The sequence below is a fragment of the Phocoena sinus genome, chromosome 1, assembly GCF_008692025.1.
Source record: "Phocoena sinus isolate mPhoSin1 chromosome 1, mPhoSin1.pri, whole genome shotgun sequence".
NCBI classification, from domain to species: domain Eukaryota; kingdom Metazoa; phylum Chordata; class Mammalia; order Artiodactyla; family Phocoenidae; genus Phocoena; species Phocoena sinus.
In genome coordinates this window covers 15,208,443-15,229,606 of record NC_045763.1, presented here as the reverse complement: position 1 = coordinate 15,229,606, position 21,164 = coordinate 15,208,443, and the positions used below count along the sequence as shown (strand labels likewise).

The following is a 21,164-nucleotide window of genomic DNA, read 5'->3' as shown; positions in this document are numbered from 1 at the left end:
GCTCATTTTTGATTCCACAGCGCCAGGGCAGGCCGGCCTCAGGGCGCATGGTCAGTAACTTCTCGTTAGCCCCGTTCGTGTGGTTTATCAGCCCTGTGGTCAAAGTTTTGGTGGAGGAAGAAGCCTAAGTCCACACACCTGAAATCAGGTTTTGGCTCTTCCGTATTCCCTGGGCCACAGTCGCCGTGGTTTTTTGTAAGTGCCAGGTCTTCACATCCCTGCACACGCCTCATATCGTGAGATGCACGGTCCAGGATCTCAGCTGCGTCTGTCTTTCAGATCCTTCTGCACGGACTTTGTGGCTGGCCTGGTGAAGTGGCTGGACTTGTCCGAAGCTGTCTTGCCAACCATGACTGCTTTTGCCAGCGGCCTGGGAGGCGAAGGAGCAGACACGTTTGCTCAGATTTTATTGAAGGACCCCATCTTGAAGGACGACCCACTGGTGATCACTCAGGTACACCCACCGCCCAGGTGGTGGCTGCCAGGGAAAGTAGAACAGATAATTTCCTCTCAAAGTCAGCCTGAATATCGCTTCTAGTGGCGTGGGGGGAGTTGAAAGATTAAATATTGCATCATAATTTCATATGATGATGACGATCATAGCTAATGTTGAATTATCATTATTGAGTATTTACTATCGATTTATTACTTAAACAGTACTTATTATATGCTAATACCTTACTAATATGAACTCATTTAATTCTCAAAGCAATTTTATTAGATAGGTAGGATGATAAATGGAGGCACAGAGACGTTAGGTAACTTGTTCAAGGTCACACAGCTGATTTGAACCTTGGCAGTCTTACTCCAGAGCCCGTGCTCCTGACTGCTAAGCTGTGGTGCCTCCTTTTGGAAGTAGCAGCTTTGCTGTGTGCCCTTGGGCATGTCACTCACCTGCTCTGTATGCATTTGAAGCAGGCAGAAGCTTGACACAGGCTATCGATGGGTACAGCCCTTCCCCTCCTTCATCTGACTCCCTGAAATTCTCACGCATTTATTCAGTTATCTGCTTACTTGTTTGTCTGGCTTGCCCCTTGAATGTACGCCAGAGGTGTTTTGTCTGCCTTGTTCTCCCACTTTTTAAGGGTCAGTAAACATTTGTCAAGTGAGCAGGCTGGTTACAAATCAACCTATTGCTAATTCCTGTTACTCTTCCCTCAGGACCTTCTGAGCTTCTCACTCAAGGATGGTGAGTTGATTTCATAAGTTGTGGGGCACGTATCTGCACCTCAGCCAGTGAAGCCAGTGGTAGGTGTTGCCCCTGCGGTCCCGTCCCCAGTGGCCTTTTTGGTGCAAGAAAAGAAAGGGGGCTTCCCTGGTGGTGCAGTGGTTGAGAGTCCGCCTGCCGATGCAGGGGACACGGGTTCGTGCCCTGGTCCAGGAAGATCCCACATGCCACAGAGCGGCTGGACCCGTGAGCCGTGGCCGCTGAGCCTGCGCGTCCGGAGCCTGTGCTCCGCAACGGGAGAGGCCACGACAGTGAGAGGCCCGCATACCGCAAAAAAAAAAAGAAAGGAAAGGAAAGCCAGTAGAGCTGGGCCACGAGCCCAGCGAGCCACGTTCATCCTAGCCTGCTTCCTGCCCCCGCCTGCCAATCACAAGCCCTCCTGAGCTCCCAGGAGCACCCAGGACACTTTAACTTACCCCCTTTGCTGTGGGTGACCTTGGCCTGGCTCTCACAGAATAATTGGAGTGGGTTTGAAACAGTCTGTCTAATGTCATCACCTGGTACTTCATTCCCTCCCGGGGGTGTTCTCATAGGCAGCCTCTAAACCGGCATTGCCTTTGAAATGTCTCTTGAGAATAACCACCACTTATGAAGCACCTGTTAATGCTGGTCATGGTACCCGACCCTTGTCGGGCATTGTTTCACATCATCCTCATAGACATCCTTTCATGTAGACACTCCCACTTTCCAGACGAGCAAACTGAGGCCCAGAGAGGTGAAGTAACTGGCCTAAGCTGGTAATGGCAGAGCTGGACATTCTAAAACAAGTGCTATTAACAAAAACCGTAGCAGATTTTACCCACAGGGGTTGAGGACTGTGGCAGCATCCCCACGGGAATATAGTAGTACCTCGTATCTAAAGAATACCAGTCTCTGACAACATCTGGGGGGTGCCTTTGGTTTATCTCAAAGCCCCACCAGATGCCGGCATCTACAAACAGGAGGAACTTCACTGGCACGCCGGGACCCCAATGGGAGTGGGTGCTAGGGCTCAAAATTTCCCCAGAGGTCAGAGGTAGGTGGCCCCTCAAACCATCTAGACGACCCTCTCATGAGACACAGGCAGACCTCGGAGATATTGCGGGTTCCATTCCAGACCACTGCAGTAAAGCCAGTCACGTGAATATTTTTGGTTTCTCAGTGCATATAAAAGTTATATTTACACTATACTGTAGTCTATTAAGTGTACAGTAACGCTGTGTCTAAAAAAACAATGGATATACCTTCATTTAAAAATGCTGTTGGAAAAATGGCACTGATGGACCTGCTGGATGCAGGGTTGCCACAGACAAGGCAAAGAGCAGTAAAACGAGCTCCGCCTGTAGATGAGAAAAGGAGGCCCGGAGTGGGAGTGGCTACAGTTGTCATGTCCAACTCTGTCCTTATTAATGAAGAACCAGGGACCAAGAACTGGGTACATCTGGGGATCAGGCTGCCTGGTGTTAAGATTCAAGCTCTACTTTGGCAAGGTCCTGAATGTCTCTGTGTCTCGGTTTTCTCAGGTGTTAAATGGGAACAAACAGTACTTTTTACCTTATAGGGCAGTGGTGAGGATTAAATGAAATAATCCAGGTAAAGTGCTCAGAACAGAGCTGGCGGGCAGGAAGCAGGCCATGAGTGCCACTGGGGCACGGTGGTGGTGGTGGTGAAATGGGAAAACCCTGGGAACCAGAAAACCTTGACTGTCATCCTGTCTCTCAGACTCCCATTGTGTGACCTTGATCAAGTCACTTAACTTCTCTGAACTTCAACTTCAAATACAAATGAAAGGCAAGAGCCAGATGCTACTTCAGAGCAAAACAAAACTGTCTTTGGTCCCAAGAACACAGTCAAGGATCTTGTAAGGAGAAGGTCAGTGTCATAGTTGGGCCGGTTGTTCAGGGCCTTTCCCATAAGCTCCATGAGAGTAGGGCCCTTGTCTGGCTTGTTCACCATCATATCCCAGTGTCTGCAACACTGATGGACACGTGGCGGGCATTTAGTACTTGTTGGGTGAATGGATGGATGGATGAAGGGATGGAGGAATGGATGAAGGGATGGAGGGACGGATGGATAAATGGATAGAAGGTTGGATGGCTAGAAATAAGGATGGATGTCCTTTCCTTAGAGCACAAGCTCAGATACTAGCAAGATGGTTTGTCTGAACTTGAGGGTTAAAACATCTTTTTTCTACAGAGACTGATGGGGTAGGACACACAGCACAGAAGGCTCTCTGTGCTACTGCATTTCTCTCTGGGTGTGACACAGGGTGATTAATCATGGAATCAGCCCAAGACATCAACACAAAAAGCCGCACGTCTCTGAACTTCCTGGAAGGTTGACCCATACTGACAATATTGGGATGTTAGTCACAAAACAATGCCATCTTGGCGGCTGGGTGGAATTTTTTATGCATGCTAATCATTTTCTTCTCATCCAGTAACAACCCATGAAGCTTCTTGCCCACACAACTGGAAAAAATAAGCCTTTTATATGTTGAAGGTTAAACTAAATCTGAGCCAACTCTAGACTGGGTTTCACAACTGTAGCACTATTGACATTTGGGACTGGATAATTCTTTGTTGTGGGACCACCCCGTGCCATGTAGGAGATTTAGCTGAATCCCTGGCCTCTACTCACTAGATGCCAGTAGCACTTCCTGAGTTGTGATAACCAGAAATGTCTCCATGCTTTGCCAGATATCCTCGGGGGGCAAAAACATCCCCGGTTGAGAACCATGGGTTCAGGACCCCAAATTTGGCCGTCTCAGGTGGGGCTGGTTTATTTGTAGTTGGTAATCTTTATAAGTTACCTAGTTGCTCTCCTAGGTCCTGTACACAGATGGTGAATTAGTGCATCGTATATAATCCTCAAATCATCTGCTAGAGTAGATACTGTTATCCCCACTGGTAGGAAATTAGGCTCAGGAGGTTAAGTAACCCGAGGTGGCATTTCCAAGTAAGTGTCAAATTCCACTTAAGGCAGTGAGTCTCGTGGTGAACGTGCGCGGGACACTTAAGCTGAAGCATGGTTCTTGCCCTCTGTACTCTGAATCCAAAGATAACATTGACTCCAGGCCGTGGAACCCGACGACATGCAGCCACATGAGATATAACAACCTTCACCGCAAACTTGGCTCTACTTTCTGACCTGGTCTTTATTACTGAGTTGCAAACCCTACCTCCCCAATGAATCAGAAAGGTTTGAGAGGTTGGTCGTTGATCGTGGTGGAACGCGCTGTCAGCTGGTGGCGAGGTTCTTCATCAGGATCCTCAAGGTTCGTAAAGCTTGCTATCAGTATTGAAGCTGGCTGTTCATCCATTCAGCAAATGAGAACGGAGCCCGCACTGTGTGTGCCAGGCCGTCTGCTAGGTGCTGGGAGTAGTTCTAACCAGGGCCGATGCTCATTGAGTGCCTACTGTGTGCAGGCCCTGAGAAAAATGCTTTACAATTTGTTTAAACCCCTCAACAGCCCTGGGAGGTAGATGCTATTCCTGTCCCTCATTTTACAAAAGAGGCAGCTGTGGCCCAGAAAGTGAAATCACCTGCCCAAGGTCACACAGCAAGGATTCAAACCCAGGCAGTATGGTTCCAGAGTCCATGCTTAACTGCTGTTCTGCTTCCTACATGGAGATAAAATGATAAAATCCTCATCCTTACAGCTGACTTTAAGGGGATTTGATGAGGCCAGAATGAAGCGTGGGCACCCCATGTGGTAGAGGCCAGAGGAGGCCAATCTTGCCAGCAGCTGAGAGGGTGGAGCTGGAGGAGGGCCTCAGATGGGCCCCCTTTGCTCCCATGACCACCGGCCTTGAAGTAAGCTTGTTGCCACGTTGAACACCCTTAACTGTCCCCCCAAAATGAGCCGTGAAGAGAAAAGGCAGGAGTCATACCTGAAATCATCTGAGTTCGAGTCCTGCCCTGAGACAGGGTGCATCTTAGAAGTCCTGTCCCTTGGGACTTCCCTGGTGGAGCAATGGTTAAGAATCCAACTGCCATTGCAGGGGACATGGATTTGATCCCTGGTCCAAGAAGATCCCACAGGCCGCAGAGCGACTAAGCCCGTGCACTACAACAACTGAGCCTGTGCTCTAGAGCCCGCGAGCCACAACTACTGAGCCCACATGCCACAACTACTGAAGCCCGCACGCCTAGAGCCCATGCTCCGAAACAAGAGAAGCCACCACAATGAGAAGTATGCACATTGTGACAAAGAGTAGCCCCTGCTCACCACAACTAGAGAAAGCCCACACGCAGCAACGAAGACCCAATGCAGCCAAAAATTAATTAAATTTAAAAAGAAAAAAAAAGTCCCGTGCCTCCAGCCACACTCTGCCCACCAAAGTGAAGACCCTGGGAAGACTTGTAAGTCAGCCCAGTGCCCATGGGGGAGGTGGGGGGAGGACCGTGGGACTAGAGTAAGGTGTGGTTTCCTTTATATGAAAAAAAAAAATTCATTGAGGGTGAAATTGGGTATAAATATTCTAAATGTTACATAAAATGTACAATTAGAAAAGTTGGGGGAATTCCCTTGTTGTTCAGTGGTTAGGACTTGGTGCTTTCACTGCCAGGTCCTGGGTTCAGTCCCTGGTCGGGAAACTAAGATCCCACAAGGCACGCAGCACGGCCAAAAAAAAAAAGTCGGTCCATCAAGGGATGGCAGTGCAGTAGGCTGGGTAATCAGTTGAATGAATATGGCCTGAGAGTGTCCTCAGACCGCAGGGAAAGGCGAGACGAAGGTTCCCCGTGCTGACACAGCAGCAGCAGCTCACAGCCTCACCCCAGCAGCCCTGGCTTCTTAGCATCTAAGGATAGAGGAAATTTGACAATTTACCATAAAAAGAGTACTATTAACCACCCTTTCTTGATCACTTACTGCATCCCAGGTGCTGGCCAGTCTCATCACATGCATCTTCTCTGTATCTCAACAAACGCCAGATTAAAAGGGTATTCTTGCCCCCATTGTACAGATGAGGAAACTGAGGCTCAGAGAGGTCAAGAAACTTGCCAGAAGCCATTCAGCTAGTAGGTAGTCAGATGAAAATTCAAACCCCAGTCTGTGTCCCAACAAAGGCTGAAGTTTCTGCCTCTGAATTCCTTTTTCCTTTGGTCTGGAGGGCAGTCCCCAAAGGGAAGGGATTGGCCGTGATCTCTTCTCAAAGGTCTGGGATTCTGCTGCTCTCTGAGGAGAGGCAAGCTCAACCCCAGGCAGGTCCTTCTGGCTCCCGAACTCAGATCCATAGTGAGAACAGAGGCTGGTTCAGTGCCTGGCAATGGAGGTTGTACTGCTCCCTGAGGAGGTGCATTTGGAAATGCAGGGCAGGTGGTGGTTGTTGCCACAGCGCCTGGGGTGCACCTGGCGTTTAGTGTCAAGCTCCAAGGACGCTGTTCATCCTTTAATGCACAGCACAGTGTTGGATGGTGAAGTGCAAAGTGCATCAACTTCTCTATTGAGATGCTGGTGAGAAAAGGAGCCCAGAAGTGTTTGTTCTGCCTCCGGGTCTGTCCAAACACACTGGGTGACTTTGGACATGTCCCTTGTTCTTCCTAGGCCAGAAGGACCAGTTGGGCTCCAAGGGTGGAGTCTGGGTGGGTGCTGGGGCGGCCCAGCAGTTGGAGGCTGGCATACTCCTGCCCCCTGGGGGCAGAGCCAAGATCCCTGAGCCTGCCCCCCCACCAGGATTTTCCAAAGAACAGGCTGCCGGGTGATGGGTCCTGTGTGTGCACCTTTGGCCCATGGCCTAGGGCTATGCCTGGGATTGTGGGTGCACCCCACATATCCCATGCACCCAGAAGGTAGGATTCACAGCTGACCACATGGGATTGACCTGGAATCACAAAACTTCACTTGAGTAGATTTGCCTTATTCTAGTCTTTTTTTTTTTTTTTTGGCTGCATCGAACCTGGGCCCTCCACAATGAGAGCTCGGAGTCCTAACCACTGGACCTCCAGGGAATTCCCTCAATTAGATTTGCCTTTAAAAGGCAGCCACAGTGAAATGAACAGAAACTTTGGCATCCTGGGTTTTAAGCCAAATTCCACGGCTCTCTCAGCTGTGTGATTTAGAACAGCGGTCCCCAACCTTTTTGGCACCAGGGACTGGTTTCGTGGAAGACAGTTTTTCCGCAGACTCGGGTGGGGGAGATGGTTCAGGCGGTGATGCTAACGACAGGGAGCGATGGGAGCGGCCAATGAAGCTTCACGCCTCGCCCACAGCTCACCTCCTGCTGTGCGGCCCGGCTCCTAACAGGCTCCTAACAGGCCACGGACCGGTACCGGTCTGTGGACTGGGGGCTGGGGACCCCTGATTTAGGAAGTTTCTTAGCCTTTCTGCACCCTTTCTTCCCTCTTGTGCAAAATGAGGCATCATAATACCAGCTTCCCAGGACCACTGGGAAGATTAGCAATCAGGAATGCAAGCTTCTTGAGTGGTGCCCAGCATTTGTTAGGAGCACCGTGGATGCTGATTTCCTTCCCTGCAGAGGTAGCAGGAGGAGGAGTCATCTTGATTACACCACTTCCTCCAGGCATGAATGCACCCAGACCTTCTCAGATCAGGAACTTGCTAGTTAGAACAAGTGCAAAGGCCCTGGGGCAGGAATGAGCTTGGCTTCTTGGTGGGACAAATACTTGTGGAAACAGGGACCAGTAGAAAGTGAGGTGGTAGAGAGTGGCAGGAAGGGGTTAGAAAATGTACAGTCTTGCAGACCATGGGAAGAAATGTGGATTTTATTCTAAGTGCATTGGGGAGTTTTGTTGTTTTTTTTTTCATTGGGGAGTTTTAAGTTGGGGAAGAGAACCCCAATCAGATTTATGACTTCAGCCTTCAAGCTGCTGCGTGGCAAATAGAGTGTGGGGCAGGAGGAACCAGGGCAATGGCTGGTCCTTGAAGAGCGATGGCAGTCACAGTGGCCACGCGGCAGAGATGGGGAGCCGTGGTCAGACTCAGTATACATTTTGGAGGTGCAGCTGTCACCATTAGCTGGTAGATTGGATGTCTGAGGAGGGGCAACGAGAAAAAATCAAGAACGATGCCCAGGCTTTTGGCCTGAACCCCAAGTTGGGCTTTTTATTGAGACAGGATGGATTGGCCCTTGAGGAGTGAGTTGGCTACCTGGCAAGTTGTCCTGGGTAGCCCAGGACTCCTGCCCCTCCTCCACCACTCACCACCTGCCTTAAATAGAACCTCAGCTCCAAGTCCAGCAGCCTGGCTGTCAAGGTCCTTGAAATGACCCTTACACGAGGCTGACATTCCAGAGTCCCGTGCCCGAGAATACCTTGGGAGGTTTTAACCACCTGTGCACCTGGCAGTCTGTATTCCAGAAACTGAATCACGGCAGCCTTGACCAATGGAGTATGAATTAGTGGCTGATAATAACTGCCATCAGTTAATCACCACGGCCAAGGCTTGTTAATTGCCACAGGTCGATTACGGCCTACACGCAATAGTCTGTGAGCCTAGGAGGGAGCTCCTTTATTTGTGGAACATTAGCTGATCAATAACCCCAAGACATGGCCTGTGGTATCTGTTTCCCGACACACAGGTCCTCATCCAGGGAGGCGGCCGAGGGCAGCTGGGCAAGCGCTGCTAGACCACGGCTCGCTCTAAGGACCCTCGTTAGAGGAAGGAACTGGCTTATCTTGCAGAAGCTGAGGTTATCGTAGCTACTACGACCTTAGTATAAAATTACCATGCAGCATTGCAGACACCCAGCAGAGGAGGCCGGTTCTGCATCGTTCATTAAGAACCCGTCATGGACCCAGAGTCCTCTCCTCAAAGCTTTGTGAGGGCTTCCCTGGTGGCGCAGTGGTTGAGAGTCCGCCTGCCGATGCAGGGGACACGGGTTCGTGCCCCGGTCCAGGAAAATCCCACATGCTGCGGAGCGGCTGGGTTCGTGAGCCATGGCCACTGAGCCTGCGCATCCAGAGCCTGTGCTCCGCAACGGGAGAGGCCACAGCAGTGAGAGGCCCACGTACCGCCAAAAAAAGAAACTTTGTGAGATGACTGTTACTATTTCCACTTCCACCTGAGCGGGGATGAGCTTTGCCCAAGGTTAGACACAAATAGTATCCGTACCCAGGTCTGTCAGGTCATTAATTGAACATTTATTCTTTGCGCCGAGCACTGTCCTAAGGACTGGAGATAAAGCAGTGTAGAGTTTATACTTATAAAGTTTATACTTCACGGGGAGAGACAAACGAGAGTAAATGGATATGATTTCAGAGCAGGGCAAGCTCTGTGTGGAACAAAATGCAGAGTAAAGGGGTAAAGTAATGGGGGCCGGGGGTCAGGAAGGCCTCTGTGAGCGGGAGGCGTCTGAACAGAGACTTGAGTGAGGGGGAGGAGCCTCCCAAGAAGATCTGGGGAATGAGCCTTCCCGGTGGTGGAAACAAAACAAGTGCAAAGGCTCCACAGCAGGAACATTCTAGAAGGTGAGGTCGTGGAGTTGGCCAGGGGCCTTGTATGTCATGATGGAGTTGGATTTCCTTCTGATCGTGATATCACGTCCTTAACAGCTTTGGGATGTGAAAATTTGATCTTTGCTGATTTGGTGAAACACGCCACCTTTCTTCCGATCCGTGTGGGTAATGGTTGCACACGGTTCCGCCCCAGAAGCTGTTTCCTTGCTCAGCTGACTGGTTCTCGGGGCTGTGCACTTCGGACGTATCTGGGGTTTGGGTTTCATCCGTTGCACTGCTGTTAACATGTCTGTGCTTGGAAGCTGAACTGACCCTGTGCTCTTTCTCTCTTTCCAGGGCGCTACGATGCTCGGGCCCGAGTCCTCATTTGCCACATGACCTCCCTCCTCCAAGTGCCCTTGGAGGAGCTGGACCTCCTCGAAGAGACGTTCCTCGAGAGCCTGAAGGAAACCAAAGAGGAGGAATCTGAGTAAGTGTGCCCTGCGACCCTGGCCACCCTGTCAGGAATCAAGGACTTCCACTTTTCAGATAACAGCATCCTGTGTGTCCCCTCCCCCCATTAAGAGATGGTGCTCTGAGGTGGGAAGAGCACTGGACAGACAGTCACAGTGCAGCCCTGACTCGCTGTGTGGCCTTATCAAGTCACTTCCCGTCTCTGGGCCTCCATCCTCATTTGTAGGAAGGGAGTATTGAATGGATGAATGCTAAGGGCCATGAGTTTGTGACTTTAACATTCTGTGGCCCCAACACCCCACTCCCCCTCAGTTCTTGTGACACCTTGTCTGTGGGCCAGAGTGGCCTGGGTTCAAATCCCACCTCTGACACCTGTTTGCTTTTTGACCTTGGGCAGGTGCCCCCCCACCCCCTGTTCTCTAAGCCATAATATTCTTATCTGTAAAATAGGAATGAGAATAGCATCCTCCTAGGGTCATTGTGGAAAACAAATGCAATTGTATTATCAAGTGCTTGGCCCAGGGCTGGCATGTAGCAAGGGCTCAGTAAGTATGAGTCCTTCCCTTCCCCCACATTCCCCCATACCTGCCAGCTATCAAGAGGCTTTGCTATCTGTGTATGGTCAGGTGTGTGTCGAGGGAAATTTTCCTGGTAACTTGGCCAGAGCTCAGCTCTTTGCAGAACACCTTACACAGGATCTAATCCCAGGGTAATAAATCGATCCCAGTCACAGCCTAACTGCGGGCTCCTTGCACCAGGCACATCTCCTAGCCTTGGGTTTTGTTCAGCCATGAAGGCTTTCTTTGAGCAGCCAGGCTGTGCCAGTTCAGCCCAGCTGGGAATCTAGCTTTGAAGCCAAGTTCAGAACTGGAGCCGCCCTCCCCCCAGGGTTTATAGGGCAAAGGGAGGGGGTTGATTCCTTCAGAAAGAAGGAAACTTGGTCTATTGAAATAACCTGAAAATAGACTTGTTTTGACTCCCAGAGCTGTGTCAATAAAGAAACAGCTGGATCCAGGCCAACACCTGGATCCCTCAAGTATGTCTTGAAATGAAGGAAACTCTTAAGTATTGTCTGGAAATCTATTGTCAGAAAGAAACACATTACCCAGAGGGTCTGTTCTGATAATACCAGTAATGCCAGATCAGGGAATGTGTAAAACAGAGCCCAGCTCTGCCACTTACCAGCCGTGTGATCCTGGGCAAGTTATTTAACTTCTCTGGGCCGCAGTTTCCCCAGCTACAAATGGGGATAATAATAGCACCCTCTTCATAGGGTTCTTGTGGGGCTCAAATGAGTTTGTACACATAAAGCGCTTCGAGCAGGACTTGCACAGAGTTTCTAGTTGTTAAATATCAACATTTGCTATAGTACTGTTATCATTGCTGTTATTACTGCGTGGACCATTTCCTCAGAATAATACTCCACAGGTGTCATTTTTTAACTCAATTTTAGGGACTTTGGCAACCTCTCAGATTCTATCTATGGTCTCTGGAGGGGTCTGAGACGCAGGGAAAGCATAGGGACTGGTCAGCCAAGGGACCTGGTTCTCTGTTTGATTCTGCTGCTAAGTCCCTGTGTGGCCCTGGGCACGTTGCTTTCCCTGTCCGGACACCAGCACCAGTTTTTTCACCTGTACAAGTAGAGTATCGAGTTGTATGTAGGTTTCTTTTAACTCTAAGGTTTTGTGTTTCTGCAAGGTGAGCTTCTCACTCAGCACCCCAAGGCGATCCTTTGCAACTGGAGTTCAGGGTGTGATGTACCACCTTTCTGTTCTTGGGTCCCCATTTGAGCCCTGAGGCCGTCCAAGCTTCCCCTACTTGTTTGGTGACTTCACTTCTCTGTGCCTCAGTTTCTTCAGCTCTAGCACAGAGACAGTGGTAGTATCTCCATCATAGGGCTGTCAAGAGGGTTAAATTAATTAATACATATCAAAGGCTTGGAAGAGCACCTGACACATAGTAAATGTTAGCAAATGCGGTGCTGGACGTTGATACTGATCCCATCATAATAACATGGTCAACATCTAACCTTTATTGAGCGCTCTGTAGATGCAGGTACAAGATACCATCTCATTGGGTTCTCATTACAATCCCCTGAGGCTTTTGCAGAGGAAGAAACAGAATGTCAGAAGAGTGACGTAATTCACCCGAGGCCACCCAGCTGGTCAGTGGCACCATCTGATTCATCCTCCTTATCCAGTCTGAACATTGCTTACTGCGTCCCTCAAGGCATGGCTGAGAATCCGAGGTTTCATTCTTAATTCTGAGAAAGGCGGTGAAGATAATTCTTTTATGGGGCTTTCTGAGCTTTTACTAGGAATGTGTCTCTAGACTCCCCAGAGATAAGCACTCCCTCTCTATCTACTGGAGAAGGTGATTAAAAAAAAAGAAAAGGGTGGTGGTGAGGGCAGTAAAGGTAAGGAACACCCTCTCATGGGAGATAAGGTGGCAGTGAGGGAAATTTCTTTGTGGACCCATGAGATAAGCAGTGCGGGTGTCTCTGCTCTTCTCAAGGTATCTGTGACCTCTGCCTGGGATTTAGCCCAAATCTGCATTTTGGCTTCAGCCTCTGTCTTTGGGAAGCTGACATGGAATGTCCGCTCAAGGTCACTTCTGACATCCCAGGTCATGAGTGTGGCCAGAGGCTATGTGATGACATAGATTGCCATGGTGCCTAGTCAGCAGGCAAAGTCAGTAATAGGAACAGGGCTTCACTTGGATTTAGTGTCGTGCTCTGAATTCTCACTTCCCAATATAGGAAGCATCATAGATGTAACTCAGAGCCAGCCTCTCCTCTTGTGCTTTAGAGGTTGAAATTCAATCAGACAACTGAAGTTACTGCAGGAGTGAAATGCTGTGATAATTAATGATTAACGGGAAAGCTGTTCGTTTTGTGTACAAAACAGTTACTAAGAGCGTTCAAGTACTTAAATAAGGAAATCGATTGGCAGTTCAGGTGTACATTAAGAGAGAGTGATATGCAGACAATAATAAAACTGCTTCTAGGATAAGATAAACCATTCGAAGTGCAAAGCACAGTGGCAGACATGTTGGAAGTCCTCAGTAAACATTAACCCTTCTTTTATCATCATCGTCATCGGCCATCGCTCTGTCAGTTGAGTTGTCCAAACTCCAAGTTCAGTTCAGAGTTCCCACTGGTAGTGACCGCACTGCCCCACCCTTGTCTCCCATCCTTCTCCTTATTGCCCCAAAGCACCGGGGGCCAGATGTTGGACAGGAAAGTTGGGTTTAGTGACTCTCCTGGGCCATTCTCAGGATTCACCTGACCCCAGTTTACTCCATATGCTTCCCTTTTGCTACATTTTGTCCCTTTCAAATTTCAAGTCTGAAGGGTTCTAGCTATTGCCCCAAGGCCAAGGTCTCCAGTACAGACATTTCTCTAACCCCTCTTTGAAAAGATAAATCTGAAGGAAATTGGTTCCCAAATTCCTTCCAGAGGGAGGTGGGCTCAGATGGCGGAGTGGGGGGAGGGGAAGGAAGGAGTGAGGTGATGATGTCTGTGACTCTATCTGGTACTCATTCTGGGTCCATCTGTATAAAGATAGTTTTGTGCTTCTTTTGCCACTATTATTATTATTTTTTTGTCTTTTCATTATTCAAATTGCAACCCTGTTAGGATGGATTCGTTGGGTAAGTAGCACATCCCACGTACTGGGATTCCCCAGCTGGGTTTTAGAATGTTTTCAGCTTTTTAAAACCATAGATGGGTCCAAGGTTACCTCGCTCTGCATGACAGAGCACCCAGCACTGATCCCAGTTTGGGGCTTGGTGAGGCGGGGAGGTGTCAAGGGATCCCAGACACAGCCAGTCCCAGAGAGCAACCTCTCCCCCACCCCACCCCCAGAACGGCCGAGGCATCCCGGAAGAAGAAAGAAAACCGGAGGAAGTGGAAGCGCTATCTCCTGATAGGCCTGGCGACGCTGGGAGGCGGGACAGTGATCGGTAAGATGAGATGGTGGCCCTGGCCAGGGCAGCACGGAGTGAGGGATGATGCCAGGCTGGGAGCAAGAGTGGGGAGTGCAGGGGGATCAGCTGGGAGCCCACCCCAACTCGCATGCGCGTAGTAGGTGTGCTCAGAGGCAGTGGGAGGGAGGCCGGTGGAGGAAGAGCGCAGCAGGCCCCGTCCGCACTCCCACCTCTACCCACCACGGGCCGCTTTTCTTGCAGGCGTGACCGGGGGTCTGGCTGCCCCTCTTGTTGCTGCCGGAGCCGCGACAATCATTGGCAGTGCCGGGGCAGCGGCTCTGGGCTCAGCGGCCGGCATAGCTGTCATGACCTCGCTGTTCGGTGCAGCTGGAGCTGGCCTGACAGGTAAGGTTCCAAAGGAGTGGTGGCCCAGATTCTCACCAGTGAGGGCTCCCTGGGAGACGGAGGAAGAGGACATGGCTTTTCTCACTCTGAGTCCTAGCACTGCCAGAACTTATAGCGAGCTTCACAGAGAACTGGGTGGATGGCTTGGCATGGCTCGGGAGAAGGCTGAGTTTGAGAAACTGCACCTGGTGTAGACTTCTTAGAAAGGGTCTGATTGGACCTGCTTGTCACCATCTAAGAAGTTTCCAGGCAGGCTGCCTCAGAGACGGTTGAGCTTCTTCTTGTAAGAGGACACATGGCTACCCCTCATTTACCAGCATCCCTTGGGGGAGTGTTTCCAAATCATATGTGTCAGTAGCTCCCCAGTCACACAGAGTTTCCTGTTAAGTGGCATGTTGCTTCCCACATTGAGAATCTTGATCAGCTCAAACCACTTTCACTGAGAGGAGTGTGTTACACTCCTGAAGTTCGTGGGCGGGAAAAAGATGTAGTACCCATTGAATCAGGCCAGAGCGGTGGTTATGAGCTTGGGCTCTGAGTTTCAACCCCAGCTCTGCCAGTTGGGGGCTAGCCAGCCTTTGGAAACCTGTTACCTTCATCTGTAGTCAGGACGATAATGGCACCGACCTTAATGAGTTCAAAAACGAGACGTTTGTCAAGGGACAGGGCACACGGTTGGCAGTCACTGTGAGTGTGTGAGTACACAGAGCCACTCTAACATTCCCCAGGGTCCCCAGTGACCCCCATTCTCACTTTTGTATCTGGGTCTTTAGGATACAAGATGAAGAAGCGTGTCGGGGCCATTGAAGAGTTCACGTTTCTGCCTCTGACAGAAGGCAGGCAGCTACACATCACCATCGCCATCACGGGATGGCTGGCATCTGGCAAATACCGTGAGGACCAGGGGCAGAAAAGAATGTAGAAGCGGGTGGATGTTGGCTGAGCTGGGTCTGTTGCTGTGGGCCAGACCCTGGCCTAGGCTCTTGCCTGTGTATGTCTTTAGGGGGTGGGTAGGGGGGACCTATTCTTCAGAGGAGGAAACTGAGACTCGGAGAGGTGAGATGACTTTATCCCACATCTGTCTTCCCATCCACCCATCCATCATCTGTTCATCCATCCATCCAACTATCCATCCATCTATCCATCCATCCATCCATTCACCCATGCAGCTACCTATCTATCCATCCATCCATTCACCCATTTAACCACCCACCTACCCACCCATCAACCCATCCTTTCCACAGAGTTTATAGAGCATGTACCAGACACTGAGCCAGGTCCTAGGAATTCAGTGGTGAGCAGCACAGTCATGGCCTCTGCTCCCGTGGAACATATGGTCCAAGGCAGAAGACGGATCATTGAGCAAGTAATTACAGGGAAGCTTTATGGAAGGCACGATAGGGGAAGCACAGAGAGCTTCTGGGGAGTGAGGGAAAAGTTATTGGAGGAAGTGGCATTTAGGCTAAGGACTGGCTGGGAAGTAGCCAGAGAAGGAAGGAGAAAGAAGTGAATACCAAGCAAAAGGGCAGCATGTAGAAAGGCCTAGTGGTGCAAGAGAAGCACAGGATGGCTTGAGCAAGGAGCTAGAAGACAGGAGTGTGGGTGACACCGGATCACACAGGAGCATGTGAGCTGTGGCGAGGAGTTTGAGTTTATCCTCAGAGCAAGTGGAAAATAGCAAAGGAGTTTCAACACATAGGTGAGAAATCAGTACATCTTGGCTGTGTGACCTCAAGCAATTTACTTCACCTCTCTGTGCCTTGGCTGCTTCATTTGTAAAGTAGAACAAATTATCCTTGCCTTTCAGGGCACTTACAAAGATTAAATTAAACGAGGTAACGTGTGGAAAGCACCTGGTTTTTAGTGACATTCCACAAACGTTATTTCCCTTTACTGCTCTAATTTGAACGTGTGTGTTTTGGGGGGATTCTAACCAGGGTGGCACTGAGGAATAAGGTCATGGTCCGCTTACTGTTGGCTCACTTTTGCAAGTGCTCAATGTGAGGCTCAGCAAGCAGGTCGTCAATCAGAGAGAGAACAGGGTGGGCCGGGGAGTCTGGAGCGTCCTGACCAAATACACAAGCTCAGAGCCTCCTGGGTTCCCAAATTGCTGGGATCCGAGGGCAGAAGCCACAGCTTTTCTAAACAGCACAGGAGGAAGCAGGTGAGAAAATGCCCAGGCTCTGTTGAGAGGCATTACTGGGCGCCAGAGTCTTATTGGTATGTGCGCACCGGGGCCAGTCCCCAAACAGGGGACTCTCGAACAGTGACTGAGCACCTAGCACCATGAGTCAGGCATTTCACCCACACACTAGGAGCCTGATGTACGTTACCTCGAGTGACCCTCATCCATGCTCTGAGGTGAGGGCTGTTCTTATCCTGATCTGGACGAAGAGGAAACCTAGAGGGATCACATGGCAGACAGGTGGCACATGCAGGATTCGAACCCAGGTCTCCTGACCCAGAGTTCACGGGTTTCTCTTCATTTGTTTCATGATACCATCCATGCTACAGAAAGACTGAGACAGGAAGGAAGGAGCAAGAGTCTAAGTGAAGGAATTTGCAGTTCTGACCAGTGTGGAAAGCAAAGCCCTTATGGTTGTTTTACCCACCCCCTTGCTGGGCTGGCCCCAGGGCAAAATCAAGTTCATTTGCGGTGGGGGCCGGGGGAGGGGGGGCGGGGGGGCCATTATCGTGCAATATGCTCCCTAGGCAGAGGCGGTGGTTACAAGAAATGTAACCAAGGTAGGTGAATGGAGTTCAGGAGGGAAATGAGTCACCTTGTCCTGCCTCCTTGATGGCCAGGAAAGAAGTCTCGTGTCATCACAGGCTTGCTTCTGTGTGCGATGGGAATGTATGGGCTTTCTTGGGCCCGCCCCTTTATTAAATAGGATTGTTTGTAATCATGATTATGGCTTTGTAGCTCACCACTAAGCCAGGCATTTTTGCACGCATTGGCTCACTTAGTCCCTCACTTCAAGCCACGGATGTGGGCATCATTATCACCCCCATTTTACAGATGAGGAAACCGAGGCTGATAAGGGCTGCCTAGGGTCGCCTCGCTAGTCAGGAACTGGGGCACGACTCACCCCCGTTCTGTCTGGCTCCGTAGCCCATGTTCTTGGCCACAGGGTGATAGAATGCAGTACTGCACTTTACAGTTTACATAATGCTTTTCGTGCAGCCTCTCACGTGATCCCCACAACACCTGTGAGTCAGATGCCTGCCATCATTCCATTTTAACAGGTGTAGAAACAGGCTCAGAAGGGCAGCGTGCTTTGCTTGTGAGTCTTGCAACCATAAAGCTGCCAAGCTGGGTCCAGAGCCCACCACACACACACACATACACACACACACACACACACACAAACACAATATCTGTGCCCACATCCTGTCTCGGGCTGGCCGTCTCCTCCTCCATAACTAGAGACAGTTAATCCCTGAGCTGCTGCAGACCTGTGACAGACTCTCTGCAGAGCGGGGAGCAGCCCCTCAGTGGTCTGCATGTCAGCAGAGCACCCTCGGGTAGGGACGAGGCCTTCGGGTTGGGCAGGTCGAGGCATGTGGCTGAGCCAGAACCCGAAGCCTCTGGGAAGCTGGCTCCACTGTTCATTCATTCATCCTGTTTTCATGAGGCTTTGGGAATCGAGTGCTTGGCAGACAGACTGCAGGACAGACGTGCACTAAACAGATGACACAAAAATAAATGGATAATTGCAGACTGTGACGAGAACTCAGGACGCAAAAGTGCAAGGTGCGTTAGATCCCCCTTGCCAAAGGGGCCGGGAAGCTTCCCCGGGGATAAGGCGAGCGAGCTGGAAGCTCAGAGACAAGTAAGGGTGGAAGGTCACTCGGACCATGGGCAGAAATGCATGGGGCCCCTCGATGGTCCCACGGCCCAGAAATGAGTGACTACATGATGTTTGCATGGCCCTCTCGCTCCCCAGGCTGAGAGCACTTTATCTGGATGGCTCAGTCTCCTCAGCTATAAAATGAGGCTAATTGTGGGGCCCCATTTCAGAGGCTGTGTTGAGGTAAATCAGAGAGTGCATGGGAAATCCCTCAGCACAGAGCTGCCCAGCACTTAGTACTTGCTCACTAAACGTTTCCTACGATGATGGGTGTCTGTATCCTCAGGGTCAAGCGCCTGGCCTGGCATAGTCTAGGTGCTCAGTTAAGGTTTGTGGTATGAATGAATGAACGAGTGAACAAACAAAATCAAAAGCATGTGTTTCTGGAGGGTAACCTGATGGATGATGAGGCTGTGAAGGAGGCAGGGGCCAGGTCACAGGGGGCCTGAGAGTCCTGCTGGCGAGGTGACAACATCCTCAAGGCAGAGGAAGGACTAGGAGGGAGGGAGGGAGGGAGGGAGGGAGGCAGACAGTCATGGTTTTACTTTCCTGCTTGACGTTGGTCACGTGGTTAGTACTGTCATCATCCTCCCATTTCCAGTCCCTAAGTGAGAAAATTGAGGCTCAGAAAAATCGGGTGAGCCGGCAAGCTCATGGCAGAGCTGGGCTCAAACACCTCTGCTCCAGATTTGCAGACTATTTCCCAGGCAGTGTTTGTTGACTGAGATGCAGCCGGTTCAGGGAGCAAGCTGCTCGTGGCCCCGTGTGTTCCTCTCGTGTGCTCTTAGCATCCTCGATGCCAGAGTTACTGCAGAGTGAGAGAAAATAACACTTTACACACACAGTAGTTGGAATACTTAGTTCTTATAACTACTCTATGAAAAGAGATAAATACTAGTCTGCTGACTTGACAGCTAAGCAAAGTGAGGCTTAGTGTGGGATAGTGACCCAGGGTGCCCGGTGTCGCCCAACTGCCAATGAATGCAGGAGCTGGGTCTCGAGCCCCAGCCTGCTGTCTCACAGCGCGGCCCTGTGCTCTGCCTGGGAGCGCGTCTGCTCTGCTATCAGCTGCCATTCAGTGGCGGGGGTGGGCCTCTTGTCTCCCCGCAAGGGTGAGTGGGCCCCTGTCGCCGACTCTCTGGGAAAGGGTGAGAGGCCTGCTCTGTCACAGGAGAGACCCCATCTACTTGTGCTCTCCCCAGGCACCTTCAGCGCCCCATGGGCTGCCCTGGCCCACAGCCGTGAGCAGTACTGTCTGGCTTGGGAGGCCACGTACCTGATGGAGCTTGGCAACGCCCTGGAGACCATCCTCAGTGGTCTTGCCAACATGGTGGCCCAGGAGGCCCTGAAATACACAGTGTTGTCTGGTAAGCCTCCCCTCACCCCCACCAGCAGCATTCCCACCACTCCCAAGCCACACTGGTTCTGTACCTTTGCATGTCTGAGGCCCCCAGTGAGCCAGGCACGGTGCTGGTCTCCAAGAACACAGAGAGGCGAAGTTTATGATCCTTATAGGGAGGAGACAGATAAACAGCCCATCACGTTATCACAGAGTGTGTCAGTTAGCAATTGCTGCATAACAAACAACCCCATAACCCAGTGACTTAAAATAACAACCACTTATCACAGTAGCTCAGAAGTGTTGAGGCTTCATTTGGCTGACCTCTGCTGGGCCTGCTTATGCATCTGTGGGTCAGCTGACTGTCCACTGATCTAGGCCAGCCTTGCCTGGGGCAACCAGGGCAACTCGGCTCTGCTCCATTTGTCTCTCCTCCCCGTCCTGGGATCGCAGGCTATCCCACACCCACAACAGAAGTGCAGTAGAGGCACAAGTCCATTTCAAGCCTCGCATCCAGTAACATCTCATTGGCCAAAGCAAGTCACATGATTGAGCCTAGAGTGGATGGGCAGGGCAGGAGCAGGGGACATTGCAGACAGAGTTATGAGGCCAAGTGGGAGGATACAGGGTGGAGTGACAAACTGGGGCCATCTCTGGAATCTCACACATGGCAGATACTTAAACATAAGGGATCTAGGCCATGTATCAGAAATGCGTGAGCTTCAGTTTTCTTCTGTACTACTTAGCAGTTTGACCACACATGGAAAACTTACAGATTCCAAGTTAGAGACTCTGGATGTATTCACTCTGGCATCCATTAGCCAGCCAATCACTTCCCTAGAAGGACCCCCCCCCCCTCCGCCCCTGCCACCACGGCCTTCATCACCGATGTCCCTCCTCCCCAGGCCTTGTGGCTGCCCTGACCTGGCCAGCCTCACTCCTCAGTGTTGCCAATGTCATCGACAACCCCTGGGGGGTGTGTCTCCATCGATCAGCAGAGGTTGGCAAGCACCTGGCCCACATTCTGCTCTCCCGGCAGCAGGTACCTGGGAATAGCTGGGGCGGGGAGTGGGGGGAGCGGGCAGGGGGCGAGGAAGCAGGGAAGCATGGGGGCTGACTTGTGCACAGACGTCATACCTGAGACAAGCCCACGTGGGGGTAGCCCAGTGGCTTTGGGGGGGCTGGGGGGTGGTCGTCATTGCTCCTCCAGTTCAAGTCATAAAAGCACCCTAGGGGGACTTCCCTGGCGGTCCAGTGGTTAAGACTCCATGCTTCCACTGCAGGGGCCACGGGTTCTATCCCTGGTCAGGGAACTAAGGTCCCACAAGCAGCGCAGCGTGGCCAAAAAGATAAAAAGTGTCCTAGGATGGACCAGTAAGAATTACAGACCGTGCATCTCTAGCAAGCAATCAGGTGAAAGCTAACAGGCCTCTGCAGGTGTGGACAAGGCCAGCTCTTCCTTTCCCGAAGTATAGAGCTACCCTCTGAGCAGATCTCCAGTGGCCCAAATACCACGTAAAACGGTTAGGGTTCCATCCACATTCCAGACAGTCCGAGGCAG

General features: G+C 50.9%; 1 protein-coding gene across 8 annotated transcripts in view; it reads left to right on the top strand.

Annotated features, from left to right (window-relative positions):
• The window catches only part of TMCO4 (transmembrane and coiled-coil domains 4), a 93,208-nt gene that overhangs the window by 25,762 nt on the left and 46,282 nt on the right, over positions 1 to 21,164 (top strand). For 7 of the 8 annotated variants that reach the window (XR_004351171.1, XM_032641146.1, XM_032641150.1 and 4 more), the window contains 8 exons: positions 280 to 454; positions 1,162 to 1,189; positions 9,965 to 10,097; positions 13,947 to 14,044; positions 14,270 to 14,413; positions 15,187 to 15,306; positions 19,467 to 19,631; positions 20,509 to 20,645. Coding sequence is in view for 7 of the 8 variants with exons in the window: in XM_032641146.1 (XP_032497037.1) it covers positions 280 to 454; positions 1,162 to 1,189; positions 9,965 to 10,097; positions 13,947 to 14,044; positions 14,270 to 14,413; positions 15,187 to 15,306; positions 19,467 to 19,631; positions 20,509 to 20,645 (1,000 nt within the window). In the remaining variant the exon portion in view is untranslated. Of the gene's footprint in view, positions 1 to 279; positions 455 to 1,161; positions 1,190 to 9,964; positions 10,098 to 13,946; positions 14,045 to 14,269; positions 14,414 to 15,186; positions 15,307 to 19,466; positions 19,632 to 20,508; positions 20,646 to 21,164 lie in introns of those variants that run through there. The other variant, XM_032641163.1, reaches the window with a different exon arrangement.